Source organism: Saccopteryx bilineata, chromosome 1 (assembly GCF_036850765.1).
Source record: "Saccopteryx bilineata isolate mSacBil1 chromosome 1, mSacBil1_pri_phased_curated, whole genome shotgun sequence".
Taxonomy (NCBI): domain Eukaryota; kingdom Metazoa; phylum Chordata; class Mammalia; order Chiroptera; family Emballonuridae; genus Saccopteryx; species Saccopteryx bilineata.
In genome coordinates, this window is record NC_089490.1 from 312,183,780 (window position 1) to 312,203,743 (window position 19,964).

At 40.5% G+C, this 19,964-nt stretch overlaps 1 protein-coding gene across 2 annotated transcripts in view; it reads left to right on the forward strand.

Annotated features, from left to right (window-relative positions):
- The window catches only part of SLC35F2 (solute carrier family 35 member F2), a 125,776-nt gene that overhangs the window by 79,452 nt on the left and 26,360 nt on the right, over positions 1 to 19,964 (forward strand). For both annotated transcript variants that reach the window (XM_066247497.1, XM_066247487.1), the window contains exons 2-3: positions 11,626 to 11,801; positions 14,831 to 14,958. In XM_066247497.1, the coding sequence (XP_066103594.1) occupies positions 11,626 to 11,801; positions 14,831 to 14,958 (304 nt within the window). The remainder of the gene's footprint in view (positions 1 to 11,625; positions 11,802 to 14,830; positions 14,959 to 19,964) is intronic.

Below are 19,964 nucleotides of genomic sequence, written 5' to 3' on the forward strand. Positions count from 1 at the left end.
CCCAGACCAGGGATTGAACCTGGGACCTTAGCATATCAGAGAACATTTTATGCCCTGAGCCACCAGGCCAGGGCCCCTTTTCTAACACACACACACACACACACACACACACACTAAATGACAAGGTCTCACAGTAGGTCTTTTTTATTTTGTGACAAAGACAGAGAGAGGGATAGATAGAGACAGATAGACAAGCCTGACCTGTGGTGGCGCAGTGGGTAAAGCATTGACCTGGAACACCAAGGTTGCCAGTTCAAAACCCGGGCTTGCCTGGTTAAGGCACATATGGGAGCTAATGCTTCCTCCTCCTTCCCCTTCTCTCTCTCTCTTTCTCTCTCTGCCCTCTCTAAAATGAATAAAAATAAAATCTTGAAAGAGACAGATAGACAAGAAGGGAGAGATGAGAAGCATCAATTCTTCATTGTGGTTCCTTAGTTGCTCATTGACTGCTTTCTCATATATGCCTTGACCAGGGGGCTATAGCAGAGTGAGTGACCCTTTGTTCAAGCCAGCGACCTTGGGTTTAAGCAAGTGACCTTGGGCTTCAAGCCAGTGACCTTTGGGCTCAAGCCAGTGACCATGGGGTCATGTCTGTGATCTTATGCTCAAGCCAGTGACCTTGCACTAAAGCTGGCGACCTCGGAGTTTCAAACCTGGGTCCTCTGCGTCCCAGTTCAACACTATCCACTGTGCTACTGCCTGGTCAGGCACAATAGGTCTTTAACTGTCATGATTTTGCAGTAGTGATGAAATGTAAATGATATTTTGAAATTTCAATGGCAGTTGTTATATGATAGGAATATGTCTGGATTCTTTGGCAACAAACTCCTAGGTACTGCTATTGCTACTGTAGTTTGTTGCCTACATTCATAATTGAAGGGAGTATTAAACTTGAGTTAAATGTTACTGGAAATCAGGGTCTACTTTTCCCACCCGTGTGGGAAAAGATTTCCCAGAATATTTTCATGGACCTGGTCCATGGACACCTGGTAAAAAAATCCTCTGGTCCTTTTTTTTTTTGCAAGAATATTTTCTAGATGTTGAGTAATGCCGTCACAAATTCTGTAATGTTTGTTTGTCTCTCTTTTTGTAATATTAGGAACTACTGAGTTTTATTACCTACATTCATTATTTTATTAGGGGTTATAAAATGCTATTCTATTTCTGTCATTTCATTTTTATTTATTATCTACATACTTTTATTTATTATCTACGTACTCCTTATCATCAACTCATTACCCTGATGTATAATTTGTCCAGGAAGGGCAGGGTAAATGTTTACTTTCCCCTCCCTTTATTTGCCAGTTTTCAAAATAATCTGTTGGTTCCCTAACATCCTCCAAAGTGAACCAATCAGTTTTATTTAAAATTTTTTTAATTATTGCAATTAATTTATGGAATTAAACATATCGGAGGCATTTCATTGTTTTGTCATGACTCTACTACTCTCTGATAGCTTTCCTGTCACTTGGTATGACCAGAGTTTCCAGGCTTTATACTTATCTTGCTCTAGGTCTGAAGTCTCTAAGAGCCCTAGTTCTTTTTAGTATGAGGTATTATTTAGTTGCCATATTGTAGGCACAGAAGTGTTCATGATTGTTGGTTGTTCATTGCTTTTGGTCTTTACAGTGAACAAAGATGGGAAATATATACAGTACTTAAAAATATATAAAATGTCTTATGAGTTAATTCTTTCAATAAAGTTCAGAACAATAGGTTTAAAAACAAAACAAAACTTAACCTCTTTAATCTTACACCTTCACCTTTTTCCTGTACCAAAAATTCATGTATCAATATAATTTCTTGCTTTATTTCACAGTATACACACAGTGTCAAAATAATTTCAACACTACACTTCCAGACAATTTAAGTTATTTTATGATTCTTATTCTTCCTATGCCATATTCTAGTAGGAATGTATTGTCAAATTAGTGTATTTTAAAGTCACTTGGAATAATTCCTATTTCATTGTACCACAAACTTAAAATACCCTTGTTTATTTAAAATTTTTTAAATTAGATGTGGCTTCTTTTTAAAAAAATGTTTTGTTTTCTAATTATAGAAAATATTTAGCTCCAAAGACATCTGTAAAACGAGGTATATTTAGACATCTATATATATGACTTTGCTCTCTTTCCTGACCTATAGGTAACTTTAAAAACAGTTTTTGTTTTATCTTTCCATTTAGAAATATTAACAAAGATAGGTAAATGTTAGTGTCTCATACCCATTTCACTCCATGTTTTCCTGTTTTATGTAAACCCTGGCAGTCACTTTATAGCAGTGAATAGAAGTATCTGCCTTGCTTTTTATAGCTGCACAGTGCTCCTTTGTGTTTGTGCAGCCAGCTCCCTACTGTTAAACATTTAGTCTTTTTCTTTTGTCTTTTATTATTGTAAACAGTGCAGCAATGATATACACCTGTATATATACCTATTCTTTTTCTGCCAAAGTATGTAATGGAATAGATTCCTAGAAGTAAAATTTAGAAATTGCCCCATAAGGAATGTATCATTTTGATTTCTTACCAGCAATGGTCAGAAGTACCAGCTTGAGTGTGGAGTCACTGGCTTGAGTGTGGGATCATAGACATGATTCCATGGTCACTGGCTTGAGCCCAAGGTCACTGGCTTGAGCAAGGGGTTACTGGCTTGGCTCGAGCCACCACCACCCTTTTCCCCCATCAAGACACATATGAGAAGCAATCAAAGAACAACTAATGTGTTGCAGCTGAATTGATGCTTCTTATCTCTCTCCCTTCCTGGCTGTCTGTCTCTCTAGCCAAAAAAACAAAACAAAACAAAAACCCACAGAGTTTTTTGAGAGGCTTACTACCTTACTCAATTTTGTAACAGTAATAAGAGATGGAGTTAGTTTGATTCAAAGTCTAATATACTTTCCACTGTGTTCAGAAGGAGTTCTCCTTTCCCAAAGACTATATCTGGGGTGCAGTCTCTACCAGGCTTTTACAAAACAAAACAGAAATGACGCCATACGCTGTTTTCACATGTCTGCACCTGTTTCTTCTCTCTCACATGTTTCAAATTTAAATTTAGGCCCCCGTTTTATCTAACTCCTGAGCTCATATTCATTCTGCTATAATGCCTCTTGAGTTTACGTCTAAAGGTCGCCTACCTTGCATTTTAACATTATGACATCTCAGTAATTAATTGTAGCATTTATTCATTAAAATAATAAACATTTACTGAGCACCTGCTATGAATAAGATATAAGTTAGTGGGGGGAAAACCCATAAATTTCCTTTCCTTACATGCCTTCCTTTTAAGGTAATAATATTTACACATTACTACATTCCCTATTCTTTGAAATTTGGCTTTCTTGGCTACTTTGAGTTTTGAAAATGCCCTGTTACATCAGAATGTGTGTTTTTAACTGCTAGCTAGCTACTTATGCTAATTGGAATTAGGTGATACACTAATGGCTAAATGTTTGAACCCCAGAAATGTAGAAATGGAAAGAATATAGAGGTCAAACAGGCTACGACTCACTGTGTGAAGAAAATCTACTTATTTGTTTTCTAGCTTCTAATAAGATTTAAAATTCTTCAGTAATAGATACTAGATAATCTGTGTGTTAAATCTGAGGATTTGTTCTAAATGAATATTTTCAGATTTGTAATAAGATTTTTTTTTAATAAAAGAGAGAAAGAGAGAGACAGAGAGACAGGCAGGGACAGATAGAGGAAGGGAGAGAGATGAGATACATCTTGAGGCACTTTAGTTGTTCACCGATTGCTTCTTCTATGTGCCTTGACCGGGTAGTGACCCCTTGCTCAAGCCAGTGACCTTGGGTTCAAGCCAGAGACCTTTGGGCTCAAGCCAGCAATCATGGGGTCATGTCTGTCATCCCACTCTCAAGCCGATGACTTAGGGTTTCAAACCTGGGTCCTCAGGATCACTTATTGACACTCCATTCACTGTGCTACCACCTGTTCTGGCTGTATTAGGATTTTTATAGACGTGCTGGAAGTTATTCTGTACCAGGTAGTTAAAGGTGGCAGATGTAATGAATTTTAAAATCTCCCCAAAGAAGCTCTGCTCCTTAGAAACCTTTTAGCTATCCTACTAAATCTCGCCTTTAACTAACAATATATAATTTAGCAGCACAGATTTATTGAGACATGATGTGAAGAAAAATGTGTAATTTGCATTCAAACAATGTATTTTATCAGTCATTTGCAACTTTTTTTTTTCTTTAAATAAAAGGGAGAGAATAATTCAGCAGTTTGCCATTCTTATTGCATACTAGACGCATATAGGGGGCTTTTCAAAATAGACATATTTAGACCCTACCTCCTGAGAATCTGATTCAATTAGTTTAGCCTAGTCTTGCTGTCATTGTTTTTTCTTTTTAAGCCCTCAGCGATTATTTAATGTACATCCAGGTAGAGGACTACAGTCAAACTTGATGTTGCAAATGAGGAGGGGCTAAAGAAATGTATCAATTCCATCATCCTGTTTTGGATACATTTTATGTAAAACTAGTGTTTGAATTAGGCAAAAACCCCTTATTATAGCCTTTTCTTCATTCCTGAATCTTTCTGGAAATTGTTCACATTTCTGGTCTGTGATCAAGGGTTTTTAGGTTATCTGTAAGAGAGAAGGGAGGGAATTAAGTGCCTTAAAATATTTTCTTTAAAAAAAAGGTTTTCTTTTTTCAATCCTTAAATTCTGATGCTATATCTAAATAATAAGGTAGTCAGAAGTGACCTTCAGTTTATCTTCTACCTGTTTTCCTACCTCTGCCCCAAATGATGCATGACTCCTGTTTTTAGCTCTGCTTTCTGCTGGCCTGGCTCCCTCAGCGTGAGGCCGCCTGGGGAAACGCCTGGGAATTGGACCACACCCTGGCATTGAAGTTCCCTTCAGTGTAGTTCCCTTTGAAACACCGCGACAGGATATATCCCATGGTTAGATGCACATTGTTTCCTGCAACTTCCTTTAGAGAAGAACAGGTTTTGTGTAAAAAAAAGATGATCTAGGACCTTGTGGTGAAATGCAAAGCCTTAAATGTGAAGCCATAAGTAACAAAAATTGTTTTGAGGCCTTTGGTATCTCTCCACAAGTCTGTTCTTCTCTCTTTCCTTTTTCTGTTCAGCCACCACCCCCCTCCTGCCAGTTTGCCTCTCTCCCTCCTGTTCTCACTCCTCCATTATAGATGAGGTCATTCTGATTTGGAGCCAAGAGAAGTGCATTCCTGTAACTTTAAATTTCCATACTCGATTTGTGACTCTCCCATTTTTTTTTTTTTTTTTTTTTGGAACATGGTTATACTTTATAGTGGGAGGACAGCTTGCTTAATCGTGTTGTTTCAGAATGCAACTATGCGCTTACTGGAGGCATTCTGTCAATTTGTGAACAGGGCTTAGTGCTTTCACACTTCTTATTCTCACTTATTTCAAATTTATAGTTGCCTTCAAGTCCATAAAGGGATGTGAAAAATGGTCTAACTTTGATTAGGTTATTGGCCACTTGATTAGCTTTTTGGTACTTTGGACCTTGTCCCCTGATGTACAGGGAAGCGGTGTTAATACCGGTGGGAGAGAAATCAGGCTAATCTCCTTTCCTGATAGCAAGGTGGGGGTGCAAGGATCCTTTAGAGAAGGGATTACTAATGTAAGCTCTTTTATAAAATCCTAGTGAGGAAGTGAAGGAGGGCAGAGAGGGGTGTTTGGGGGAAGGAGAGTGAGGAGAGAGACACAGAAGGTCAGAAGATTTCCCTCTTCTGGGCTACAGTTTCTTCACCTAAAAAAGTGGGCATTTAGCACCAAAGTCTTGCAGTTCTGAGACTTTCTTCCAGGAGAGGAGATGTTTCCCTAGATTAGATTCTTTAAGCAAATTTGAACTCCCTGATCTAGTCTTTTATTTTACTTATTTTTGTTTATTGATTTTTAGAGAGAGAGAGAGAGAGACAGACAGGAACATTTTTCTGTTCCTGTATGTGTCCTGACTGGGGATTGAACCAACAACCTCTGGGCTTTGGGATGGTGCTCTAACCAATTGAGCTATCTGGCCAGAGACCCTGATCTATCTAGTCTTCTAATAGCTCAGAGCAGCTACTTCCCCCTGTATGACTATGGGTGAATTATGGAGTCACTCTGTAACAGGAGAGTTATAGGACTACTTTTCTCAGGATTGTTATGAGGATTATGCTGAGAATGTGTGCCATGATGATACCAGTTGAACCATGAAATACAGGAAAATTGGGAGCATGTCCTTGCTAGGTAGCTACCCTTCACCACAGATTTCTTGAGGGAAGTATGTGGCTGGGGACAATGACACCTGTCTCCCCAAAATGTACATTTCCATTCTTTGGCTCTGCTTGTCTACAGAACAAAGTGGTGAGTTTCTTTTGTCTGGGATCAGGCAGTCTAAAATCCAGAGTCAATGCCTTCTTCAGGGAGGAGAGAGCACAATGGAAGAGGTAGCATGCTGGATCTGGGCTGTCTCAGCAGCCTGTGACAGGTAGAGCATTCTTAAAAACACTGCTGCCTCTGTGGGAGCAAGTTCTTAACCCTTTGCTCACTTGGGCAAAAATTTCCTTCCCCAGCCTAATAAAATATCTGCATCTGGCCAGTCCTGACACTTCCTCCCCCTTGGTGGGTGGAGGTTTTCGGCTCTTCCCTTTTGAGAGTAACAGAGTAATATAACCTTTGAAGAGCTATCTAGCAAAACAAATAAATTTGAAGATGCATATACCATAAGACTAACAATTCCACTCTTAGATCTATCTTCAAAGAAAATGATGCCTTTAAACTTCATGCCACAAATAGAAAGTCGTATTTGTAGGCACTCTGAGTTCACCATGTCCGGCAGATGGATGCCTTCAGTGGTCGCTAGACAGCGTCCTGAGTGCTGAGGAGATTATATCTTAGCACATCAGTAACCCATTTGAACCAGTTTGCTAAACACCAGAAAAACTCTTAGATATGTACATCAGGAGACATAAGCAAGAGTGTTTGTGGAGGCATTGTTTATAAAAGCAAAATAAATAAATAAATAAATAAATTGGATGATGAATCTTGTCTTCATATATTGCCTCCTCCTCAGTTCCATCTATGGCATTTGAAATGACACACTTCTTTTTTTTTTTTTTTTATAAATAAATTTTTATTTTAATGGGGTGACATCAATAAATCAGGGTACATATATTCAAAGAAAACATGTCCAGGCTATCTTGTCATTCAATTCTGTTGCATACCCATCACCCAAAGAGAGATTGTCCTCTGTCACCTTCTATCTAGTTTTCTTTGTGCCCCTCCCCCCCCCCGTAACCACCACACTCTTGTCCATGTCTCTTAGTCTCGTTTTTATGTCCCACCAATGTATGGAATCCTGCAGTTCTTGTTTTTTTCTGATTTACAATACTTATTTCACTTCGTATAATGTTATCAAGAACCCACCATTTTGTTGTAAGTGATCCGATGTCGTCATTTCTTATGGCTGAATAGTATACCATGGTGTATATGTGCCACATATTCTTTATCTAGTCTTCTATTTTTTTTTTTACAGTGATTAGAGCCTTTAAGCAAACTCTTGGCCAATACAGCAAGGATCCATAAAAGAGTAGTGTCCTTAACATGTTCACCAAGTCCAAGTTGGCCCCAACATCATGCCAAATCTCTGAAGAATGCAACCCAACCCCAGATCAGTCTGTTAGGAGCTGTCACAAGGAGCAGGAGTCCAGGAAAAGTCCACATGGCACTGGAATTGTTGTCACAATTCTATACTTTGCAGCTCACACTTCTTAAATGACATGACAACCACTGTATAAGATACACTCAGTTTTTAGACCCCAAATTTTTTGGAAAAAGGTGCGTCTTATATATGGGGAAATACAGTAACTATCCACAAGGAATGGATAAAGTGTGATAAGATCCTGCAGTGGCAAGTAATGAACCAGAACTAATAATGTATCACTCTGGATGACTTTCTCAAACAATGTTGATCGAAACAGCCACTTGCAACAGTACATATATATTATGATGTTGTTTACATAAGATTAGAAAACCAAGCAAAACCTTGTAGCTTAGGGATGCTTTGGAAAATATTAAAATATATGGAAATGCATAGAATGACACATACCAAGTTTTGGCAAGTAGTTATCTCAAGAGGGCTTGGGAAATGGGGGAAGACTTAAGGAGGATATGTTTATGTTTGCCAGTATTTTATTTCTTAAGCGGCCTGCTAGTTATATGAATACATGTTGATTATGCATTATACTTTACTATATTTTTAAATATCCTATAAGAAATTAAAAATAAATTAAAAATTAAAGCTGAGAGAGAGCAGTCTAAGATGAGTTTGGAAAGCTAGGCAGGGGTCAGATGATAGGTTGCCTTATAATGAGGCCATTTTAAAATTTGGCTTTCACTTAAGGGCAAAGGGGCACTGCTGAAAGGTATTAGACATGGGAATGACCCCATTAGATGAGCACTCAGAGCACTAACTCTTGCTACAGCATAAATACTGGGTTTGTGGGGAAGGAGAGTGGGGCAGGCCCACCTACAGAGCACTTCCTTCTTGGAACACCATTTTCTCTCGGTTGCATGGTTCTTACTTCCTTGTTTTTGCTCTGCCTCTCTGGCCTTGCCTTTCATGTCCCTCTGTAATTCCTCTTCCACCTCGGTTCCTTAAATGTTGCTGTTTCCCGCTTGTCTTTCCAGTTTTTAGGCATGTGTTACAGCGATCTCATTTATATCCCAACTTCAGCGGCCACTTTTATCCTTCCGGATAAAATTTATTTCTTCAACTCAATCCTTTTTCTCAGCTCCAAACTACCTACTGGAGATTTCTTCTTGACTGTTTCACAATTAAACAAAAAAAGTGAGGGGGTTAAGCAAAAACACCCTACAAAAAACCAACAACAAGAAACAAAATTATAGACACAGACAACAACGTGGAGATTGCAGGAAGGAAAGGGGAGGTGGGAGGAGGTGGGAGAGGTAGAGGGAGGATAGGCGGCGATGGAGGGAGACCTGACTTGGGGTGGTGAACACACAATGCAACATGCGGATGGTATGTTATAGAATTGTACACCTGAAACTGGTATACTTTTATTAACCAAGATGATCCCAATAAATTCAATAGAAAAAAAATGCAGCATTTCCAATATGGACTTAAACTCCCTTCCAAATGTGCCTGTTTTCGGGATCTTGATGAACCACATTGCTATCTATCCAATTGTCTAATCCAGAAATTGGGTATTATTCTAGAAACCTCTGTCTCTGTCAGCTTTCCTGTCGAGTTTGTTTTCATGTTAGGAATTATGGGTAAGGTTTTGGTGCAATGTGCCATGATGCATGTGCTGTGACACATTTAGAAATGCTCAATTCCCACCTTGCTAATCACTTACTCCCTCCTGTGTAGAAGATTTTAATGATTTCACCACCTTTCTTTTTTATTTTTATTTTTAAGTGAGAGACACAGACAGAGAAACAGACAGGCAAACAGGAAAGGGGAGAGAGAGTTGAGAAACATCAACTTGTAGTTGCGTCACTTTAGTTCATTGATTGCTTCTTATACGTACCTTGACCAGGGGGCTCCAGCCGAGCCAGTGACCCCTTGCTCAAGCCAGAGATCTTCAGCTCAAGTCAGTGACCTTGAGCTTCAAGCCAGTGACCCTGTGCTCAAGCTGGTGAGCCCGCGCTCAAGCCGGTGATGTTGGGGTTTCCAACCTGGGTCCTCAGCATTCCAGTTCGATGACGCTCTATCCACTGCATCACTACCAGTCAAGCATATTTTTTTTTTCTTTTTATGGTTCTGATTGTGTTTGTTTTGCTTCCTTACGTTCCAAATTGCTGATTTGAGTCTTGGCATCATCTACTGTATCGTTGATTCCCTGTAAATTATTCTTCATTTCAGTTAGTGTACCCTTCATTTCTGACTAGCTTTTTTTAAAAATGGTTTCTGTGTCCTTTTTCATTCTATTAAAATTCTAATTGTCGAAGTTCTGCTAAGTTCCTTGAGCATCCTTATAACCATTGTTTTGAACTCTGTATCTGGTAGTTTACTCGCCTTCATTTCATTTAGTATTTTTTTCTGGAGATTCCTCCTGTTCTTTTATTTGGGACATATTTCTTTGTCTCTGCATTTTGGCTTTTTCCTATGTTTGTTTCTGTGTACTAAGTAGAGCTGCTATATCTTCTGAACTTGGTAACGTGACCTTAGGAAGTAGGTGTCCTGTAAGACTGAGTGGCGCAGCCTCCCCAGTCCTCTTGGTTGGGCGCTCCAGGTGTGCTCCTGTGTGGGCTGTGTCGTTGTCCTGTTGTAGTTGAGCCTTGATTGCTGTTGGTGTCACTGGGCGGAATTGATCCCCAGGCTGGTTGCTGTGAGGAATGGCTACGAGGATAGCAGAGGAGCTGCTCCTCAGGAGCTGGCCCTGTGGAGCAGGACTTGCTTCAGTGGGGCTTTGATGCTCACTGAGTGTGTCACTTGTGGACGTGGTAGGGTTGTAATCCTGCATGGTCAGAAGCTGTACAGCAGGTGCACCAGCTCTGGGGCCTCCTGGGAGGTGCAAGGGGTCAACCACTGCCTGGCCCTGCCTGGGACCACTTGGCATAAATGTGATCTGCAGATGGCTGCTACTTGTGCTGGGCTTGGAGGTGCCCAGGTGAGGCCAAGCTGTGAATGAACCAAGGCCAGTTGCCACTAGTGCTGGGCCTGGGGCCACTTAGCAAGAGATATAGGGTACACAGAAGCCAGATGCTAGTTGTTTGAGAGAGTTTAGGAAAGTCAGAGTCATGAGGCAAAAAGAGACCTCTCTCTTTTAAATTGCTAACGGGCAAGGTCTGGGTTGTATTCTTCTGTGGATCCACTAGAGCAGTGATTCATGATCTTGGCTGCATGTTGAAATCACCTGGGTAACTTTGGGACATCACTGATACCTGGAATCCACCCCAAAGGTGATGATGTAATTGGTCTCGGGTGCAGCCTGATGTTGTCATTTTTAAAAGAGCTGTGATTCTGACTACTCTAAACCTAAACCCCTATCCCTAACCGTAACCCTAACTCCAACCCTAACCCCTAACCATAACCCTTTCCCTAACTCTAACCCTATCCCCAAAAGAAAAAAAAGTGCTGTGATTCTAATGTGCAGGTAACATTGAATACCTTTACTTTTAGTTGAAGAAATAAAAACCAGGAAAAAGGAAGGATGAGACTATGTTAAATATATAACAAATAGGAAGACCTTAAAACTAAAGTTAAAGCTGAGTTGTTAAAAATCACACACATAAAACTCACACACACACACACACACACACACACACACACACACACTCTCTGTCTTCGAATAATGTATGACGTAGCTAAGTAATCAAAGTGATTTCTAAATGGACAGTCAGTACCATGGGGGAATTTGCATTTTTGTGGTAATGATGGGAAATCAGAAATGTAAAAGAGTCTAAAACCGTGGTCTCTCAAAGTCCAAAACTTTAATTTTTGTGCATCTCAAGTGAGCAATAAAATGGAATAATGAACCACCTGAAATAATTAGCATTTCCTTTTTTGTCTCATACTAAACTATGTATCGTGCATGGTATGTATTTGTGTCAAAGGTGCAACTTACTTGCAAGTTATTCAGAGTTCCTTCTTTATTTTCTAGGAATATTTTGAAAACAATTGCCCTGGGTCAGATGTTGTCCTTGTGTATATGTGGAACAGCCATCACCAGCCAGTATTTGGCAGAAAAATACAAATTGAACACCCCAATGCTTCAGAGTTTTATCAACTATTGCTTGCTATTTCTAATTTACACAGTGATGCTGGCATTTCAATCAGGTATGCTAAATGTGGGAATTAACCTTTTTAACACATTATCTTCATGAAAAAAATTTGGCTTTTAGACATTTTAAAAAATAAAACATGAAGCAAAACTAAGAAAAGGGAAAACTATTACTGTGTTTTTTTTCTTTACAGAGACAGAGAGAGAGAGAGTCAGAGAGAGGGATAGACAGACAGGAACGGAGAGATGAGAAGCATCAATCATTAGTTTTTCGCTACACGTTGCAACACCTTAGTCATTCATTGATTGCTTTCTCATATGTGCCTTGACCGCAGGCCTTCAGCAAACCGAGTAACCCCTTGCTTGAGCCAGCGACCTTGGGTCCAAGCTGGTGAGCTTTTGCTCAAGCCAGATGAGCCCGCGCTCAAGCTGGCAACCTCGGGGTCTCGAACCTGGGTCTTCCGCATCCCAGTCCGACGCTCTATCCACTGCGCCACTGCCTGGTCAGGCTATTACTGTTTTTATAGAAGTTATTAGAAGGGTATGGCACCTGAATTCTGTGAAAGCCGTGATTAGAGATTTATACATAGTCTCTAAAATTGCTATTTAAAATAAGCAGCACCAACCTGGAACAGCAGAAATTGTCAAAAACAGTGTAAGTGCTATTACAAGTTAGGTTTAATTTTTTCCTGTGGTTGATAAGATTAAGAGATAATATTTAAAACACAGTTAAAAATCCTTACTCTCCAAAATCTGTATTTCCAGCTAAGTGGAGAAAGCTAAATGGAGCATCAATTGCATGTAGATCAGGTCTATGTTATGAGAGAATCAAAGACAAGGAACTGGCTGGGAACCAACATCTTTATCACTGCTGGTTAAGTTGTTTTAGAATCATTATAGAATTATCAATTCTCACTAGCTACACAAAAATGAGAAAAACTAGGTCCTGACAAACATTTTTGTGCCATGTTATCATTTTAATGGCTTAACTTATTTGGGTTTGGTATTACTCATTGAAGCCTCTCAACAAGTCAAGTGAGGATTATTATCCCACTTCACAGGTGAACAAACCGAGGCATGTGATACTTAGATAACTTGCTCTAAGTCATATATGTAGTAACTGGTGGAGCCAGGGTTCCCACCTAGGCAGCCAGAGCCCATGCTCTACCACTATTCTGCATTAGGGGCTTCTAGTCAGGATAACAACCATTTTTCCCCACAAGAGAAGAGAATAGTGTTATAAAATAAATTAGATGAGATTGAATTTAGGAATGTGAAGACAATGAGGAACGCAAATCAATTGGGAAGGTGCAATACTTCCATTTTCATCATATTTAAGGCACATAATAAAAGTACCAATGTAGTGTTTGCTAATTCTCTTTTAATATGAATGTTAAAGCATCAACGGTGTTCCTTTGTGTCAGGATTAGAAATTTATTTTTGAAAGAAAATAGGAACCAGTTGTGGAGAGGGGAAACCATCTGAAGGGGAATGTACGAATTGGTGCGTGGTTAATAGCCCTGGATTTGTTAATCCAAATTCGGAGGGACCCGAATTATGGAAGACAGAAGCAAGGTCCGTCGTTTACACATTAAAGCTTTATTGTCTAGCTTGGCCAAGCGGCGGGAACTCCGACAGAAATCTGACGGAGAGTGCGCCGGCCCTTTGTTCTACTTAGTTTTTATAGTTTTGTAAGTGGGAAGTACAGAAGCAAAAATTGTAATTAGGAGCCCCTTACCACTATTGGTTATAGTCATATGTCCTTTAACATGATAGGACCACGTTCAATTTGCAAACCATACATCATTTTGGAGAAAACAAAATTTACAAGTCAACACAACGGTAGAAAGATGTCTCTTTACATATTAAAGGCTTTCCTATATTATCTAGTGTTTATCTGCTATCTCTCTGTCCAGAGTCACACACGCATTTACATAGGAGAGGTAGTTTCAGTGGGGACAAATGCCCGCAAATGGCTCATTGCTATAAGAAAAGGTTTATTTTGGATTTTCTCTTCCTGCACCTGGCTAGCCATTCACCCCTTTCCCCACAGGTGTGGTGGAATGTCTGGGAATTCATGTTTCCTTCCCTTTTCATTTACAATACAATGGCAAGAGCCATCCTAGTTATGCTAATCACACAACACAGAGATTATTCTCACAATTTCTCTTAACCCAAATTAATAAAATGTTCTCCAAGCCTCCTAAAATATTAATATTAATTCTGTAGCCTTTGGTACTTTACAACACCTGCGGGTGAAATGGCTCAGTGGCTCCTCAGACTCATTCTTGTCTGTAAGCCTTGTCCTTTAGTAAGTCAGTGTAATTCATAAACACAGCACTATGGTCTCCCTAATGGCTGTTAGGTGCCTGCTGTATCATCTCAATTTGAGGAAGACTAACTTTGTTTTCAGGATTTTTCTGTTAATTGGGTATTAATGATAATTAGCTGGTTATAATTCTTATTACCGTTATTTCCTTTTAGGTTGTTTTATAATAAGCCTACTCATGTATGTGCCAACTCTGTATCTCCTGTGATGCTAGATTCTGCAAAGAAGTGAATCACAGTTAAATTGAATAAGTAGAATTTGGTGAATAAAAGGTGTTTCTTCAGTGGTGCCACTAAGTCTTTTTCCAAAGTAGTCACTCACTTTTCTCTTGAAAGCACATCTCTTCCAAAAGAAAGACCACGTGCAGAGTCTCCTTTGAAGAAGCCCGTGAATAGAGGTTAAATTACCAACGACTTCATAAGAAAACATCTCATTTCCGGGGGAAAGCTGTAGCTTGTCAGGAATGGCAACATCTGAACCACACCTGGATATTTCCATCACAATGGGCAAGGGAATTTAGCTATTTTTCTACTTTCTCTCTCATGCTTTCATTGAATACTTGGTCTATGATGACACCTTAGCTGAGGTCTCATACTCGAAAAATCCAGCTGACTCTGCTGAAGGGTTATAAGAATTTGGGTTATGAGTAATGGAAATTAGGAGAGGCCACATCCAAAATACACAGTAAACACTAAATTAATTTTCACGGCATTATTTCCAAGTAACATGTACTAACCTAGATTTTTTTTTAACCAGGCAGTGATAACCTTTTATACATCTTGAAAAAAAAATGGTGGAAGTACATCCTTCTGGGACTAGCAGATGTGGAAGCTAATTACCTGATTGTCAGAGCGTACCAGTACACAACGCTAACCAGTGTTCAGGTAAGAGGGAGTCCTCTGACCAATGTAGATTTTACAGTTTTTAAAGAAAAATCTGAACTCATATATATTAACCTAATTTTATTGAAAACCTGTTCACTTGAAGAAAACTTAAGCACAGGTGGATGCTGTCTGTTTTCCAGTGGAGTGTATGTGCTAATGAGTAAGCTTTCCTGGAATTAGTGAACATGCATACAAGTTAATGAGTTCCCAAACTGCAAATCTGAGTTAGCAGATTAAAATGGTTTCTACCAAGGTAAGCATAGATATTTAGTTGGCAATTGATGATGCTGTGATGTTGATGAGTGTTCTGCTTATTTTTTAAGTGAGAAGAGGGGAATAGAGAGACCTCAGCATGCACCCCACCCAGGATCCACCTGGCAACCCCATCTGGGGCCGATGCTTGAATTAGCCAAGCTATCCTCAGCACCCAAATCTGGAACCAGTCAGCCACTGCTGGGGAAGAGAGAGAGAAGGGGGGGAGGGAGAGGAAGAGAGAGAGAGAAGGGGGAGAGGGAGGGAAAGAGAGAGGGAAGAGGGAGGAGAAGAGAGAGAGAAGGGGAGAGGGAGAGGAAGAGAAGCAGATGGACACTGCTCATGTGTGCCTTGACAAGGATCAAAGCTGGGACATCTGCATGCTGGGCCAGTGCTCTATCCATAGAGCACACTGGCTGAGAGTTCTGTTTCTTTTGTGTTGCTCACATGTGGCATATAAAGTGGGTGGACCTTTGTGCTATGGAAAACTTGGAGGTTTGCAAGTAGATATGCAGGACAAAGGAGTGCTTGTAAGCAACCTACTAGACATCTTGGCAGAAATGGTAGCCAAAGGTGAAACTTACATCTCTATTTGTTTATTAGGTTATTCTTGCTGGATTGAATGAAAATGTTCTTATCTAGCATACTTTTCAATGTGGTAGAGTTGAGGAAGACTGATTCAGTTGTTTAAATGTTAGGAAACTATGGGATATGTCATAACACTGACTCACCATTATTAACAACAGAATGTTTTATAAATGGAGGTGAAAATGAGATAAACTCCAGTGCCAGGTTTAGATTTTGTCATTTAATGAATTTATAATTTTTTGATGCATCACTTTTTTCACTATGTAAAATAGAGGTATTATTTGATCTCCAAATTTTAGGGAAAAATTAAACTGAGATTAGACTTATTTCACCTGGAAAAGATAAGGATTGAGGAAAAATAAGTATTTTTCCAATATGAATATACGTTAAATGCTATTATTACCAGAATGCATTTTATTAAATGCTTTATTTTCTACAACATTTCCAAAGCAAACCTTAGTTTTTGTTTTGTTTTGTTTTTTTGTATATTTCTGAAGTTGGAAACGGGGAGGCAGTCAGACAGACTCCCGAATGCGCCCGACCGGGATCCACCCGGCATGCCCACCAGGGGGCAATGCTCCGCCCATCTGGGGCATTGCTCTGTTTGCGACCAGAGCCATTCTAGCGCCTGAGGCAGAGGCCATGGGCCATCTTCAGCGCCCAGGCCAACTTTGCTCCAATGGAGCCTCAGCAGCAGGAGGGGAAGAGAGAGACAGAGAGGAAGGAGAGGGGGAGGAGTGGAGAAGCAGATGGGTGCTTCTCCTGTGTGCCCTGGCCGGGAATCGAACCCGGGACTCCTGCACGCCAGGCCGATGCTCTACCACTGAGCCAACCGGCCAGGGCCCAAACCTAGTTTTTGATTGGCATGTTGAAAAGCCCAGATAGGAAATATTTGTTAGGGCAGATATTATTGGAGGTACATGGAAAACCCAGAACTTCATAAAAATTAAAACAGGAGTTACCTACAGGATGAAGTTCATCATAAATAGTATTAACTGTACTTTCAACAATGGGCAGTGAGGGTAGAGGTATGTAGAAAATAGCGTTTTCTAGTCACATCTACTTTCAGATCTCACACACAATTCAACTGCTTGATTCCAATTTCCAGAAACCGATCTCTGACTAATAATTAGAAGTTTTAAATTAGTATGAGGTCTTAACACAAAGGTGTGTTCAAATACTTGCACTTGGGTTTTTTTGACTGAAGGTCATGCCTTTTAGTGGTTTTCAACCTTTTTACCCTTGGGGATCAGTGAAAATAGGAGACTTATTTTGGGGACTGCTAAGGCAGAAGTCATGTGACTAAGATCATTGGGTCTATAATCTTCATACAACATCGGGGTGGTTAAGTCTTTCTCAGATTGGTATGAAATTTCTGGCAGACGGGTCTGCACAGACCTGCGGTTGTAAAACACTGCATACTCTCCCGCATCCCAGTCCAAGGCTCTATCCACTTCACCATTGCCTGGTCAGGCTTGCATACTCTCCAAAACAGTTTTTTCCTACTTTTGCCTCTTAGAAAAACCAAAGCGTGTAACAAAAGTTATGTATTTATGGCTGTAACAAGGAGTGTATTTCTTAAAAGCCATGTTAACAACTACAGCTCTGTCCAGCAGTGAGGAGTGCTTGTCCCAGGAATCCTTCTGATTCTCTACTTGTGTAAATCTCTGGCCTGGGTGATCTGAGAGGTGGAAGTTTGGATTTGGTTGTCTTTGAACCTCCTTCCTAAGGATTTCTTCGAAGATTCTGTAATTACAAGTAGTAATGCTTACATGAGGTTCCGGATGTGGCCATTGCCATCCATCCTATGGCCTCGGCTTCTACTCAGATCCCCACCCACAGCTGCCTTCTACTCTCTTGTGCCATTCTGTTCTTTCTAGAGTGTAACTCTTTTTGAAGCCCACCCCCCTCCGTTCTCTCCCACCTAATTCAGTTTCACTTTCTCCTCCATACTCCATTGTATCTCTGATAAAGTATAACTCATTTTTATACTTAACACCCTCTCACCTCCAGGGTCCTACTTAGTACCTCACTTACTGCGGCTGTACAATAATTTTTAAAGATTAAATTAGACAGGGAATCTTGGAACTGAAAGCATCAAAAAGCCACCAAGAATACATTTTTGAAAAGGAGATTCAGTGTAGGTAATTGGCTGAGTGTGACAGATACCAGATAAGAAGTCCTGGAGTTTTTTGTTTTGTTTGTTTTTACAGAGACAGAGAGAGTGTCAGAGAGAGGGATAAACAGGGACAGACAGACAGGAACAGAGAGAGATGAGAAGCATCAATTATCAGTTTTTTGTTTTGACACCTTAGTTGTTCATTGATTGCTTTCTCATATGTGCCTTGACCGTAGGCCTTCAGCAGACCGAATGACCCCTTGCTCAAGCCAGTGATCTTGGCGTCCAAGCTGGTGAGCTTTGCTCAAACCAGATGAGCCCGCGCTCAAGCTGGCGACCTCGGGGTATCGAACCTGGGTCCTCCACATCCCAGTCCGACGCTCTATCCACTGCACCACCGCCTAGTCAGGTCTGGAGTTTTGGAGCTGAAAGGGACTTACTTGGGATATCATTTGGTCTGATCTCTTCATTTCATATTTTGGCTCAGAGGGTGACTGGCTATAACCCATGCAGTTGTCAGGGGCCTGGGAAGTCTGGAACTCCTACTCGACCTAGGCAGCTCCCTTATTTGGCCACTCATTGCCCACCAAAATTGTTCAAAATACAGTACTTTTAAGTGTGATTTTAAGATACAATTTGAGGACAGGGAGTCTACTGTGAGAGCTTTTAGGGGAGACTTTCCACTTTTTTGTTTAAGGACTGTAGTTCAGACTTTGTTAAGTCATTACAGCTGGATTCTGCTGGTGTCTTCTGGGACAGGCTATCATCATCACTTGCATCCTTTAATGCTTTGTTATTCAGGCGGGCTTGATAAGGCACTTAGGAGATTAGAGTTCTGCAGCTGGAATAAATAACCAGGCAAGGTGCCCATTTCTACACACGGGGTGTCAGACTCCAGTAATGACAATGCAGTGGAAGACATTCAGTAAACAACTGTGGGTGGGATCAGACAGGCCACTGGAGATTTAGGGGCCTGCCTCGTCCAGGTTAAACAGACAGAGAGCCAGGGACAAGGTGAAAAACAACAGGATAAGCAATAAGGCAGCAGATTGAGGGGGCAGGGATATTAATAGTATAAGAAATATCTTTTATCCTTGAACACATTTTACAAAATTTGTGAAGAATTGAGTGAATGAAATCTCTATTTTTCCTTTATCTTATACATGATTTTGGACTTGCTATCCTTTTGTCATTCTTAATCCCCCTGCCTTTCAGATTGGCAGTATCAGTGGGATAGCACGTGTTTTCTGGAGCCAGGAGCAACAGGTGATGGAGGAGCAAGAGTCTATGCTGTGAGCAAGTGTGTGTCTGACAGGGTGGAGCTGGACACTGTCAGGGAGATGGTGTCTTCTTGCTCTCGCATAGTAACCAGTACTTTTTTGTAGCTCTCAGCCCAATTGCAGTTAAGTGTCTGGCTGTGTGATTATTTATTCTATGTCTGTCTGGCCTTCTGTAGGCTCCTGAGGGTAGGGCTGTGTCTCTCTTTGTCTATGCATTCCAGCTCCTCTCACAGTGTCTCCATGCTTAAGTACTCATTGACTGAGAGAATGGGTACATATAGGTAGGAAAGTGTGCCTGTTGAATTTAAGGATAAACACAAGTGAGAGTGTAGAGGTAAATGCCACAGGCCCTTGGGAACCATTCCTGGGTGCAGCAACTATTGCTCTGACTTTCTTATTACTTTTCTGAGAGAGTGAGAGAGAGAAAGGGAGAGAGATGAGATGCATCAGGTCGTAGTTGCAGCACTTTAGTTGTTCATTGATTGCTTCTCATACATGCTTTGTGGGGGTGGGGGGGGGTGCTCCAACCTGGGTCTTCAAACCATGGCATCATGTCTATGATCCCACACTCAAGCCAACGACCTCACACTCAGGCCAGCAACCTCAGGTTTTCAAACCTGGGACCTCAGTGTCCCAGGTCGACACTCCATCCACTGTGCCACCACTGGCCAGACTCTTTGACTTGTAACTATGTGACTTTGACCAACTAATTTAACCTCTCTGGGCCTGTCTTTCTCCTCAATTGTAAAATGGGGTTTGCAATTTGA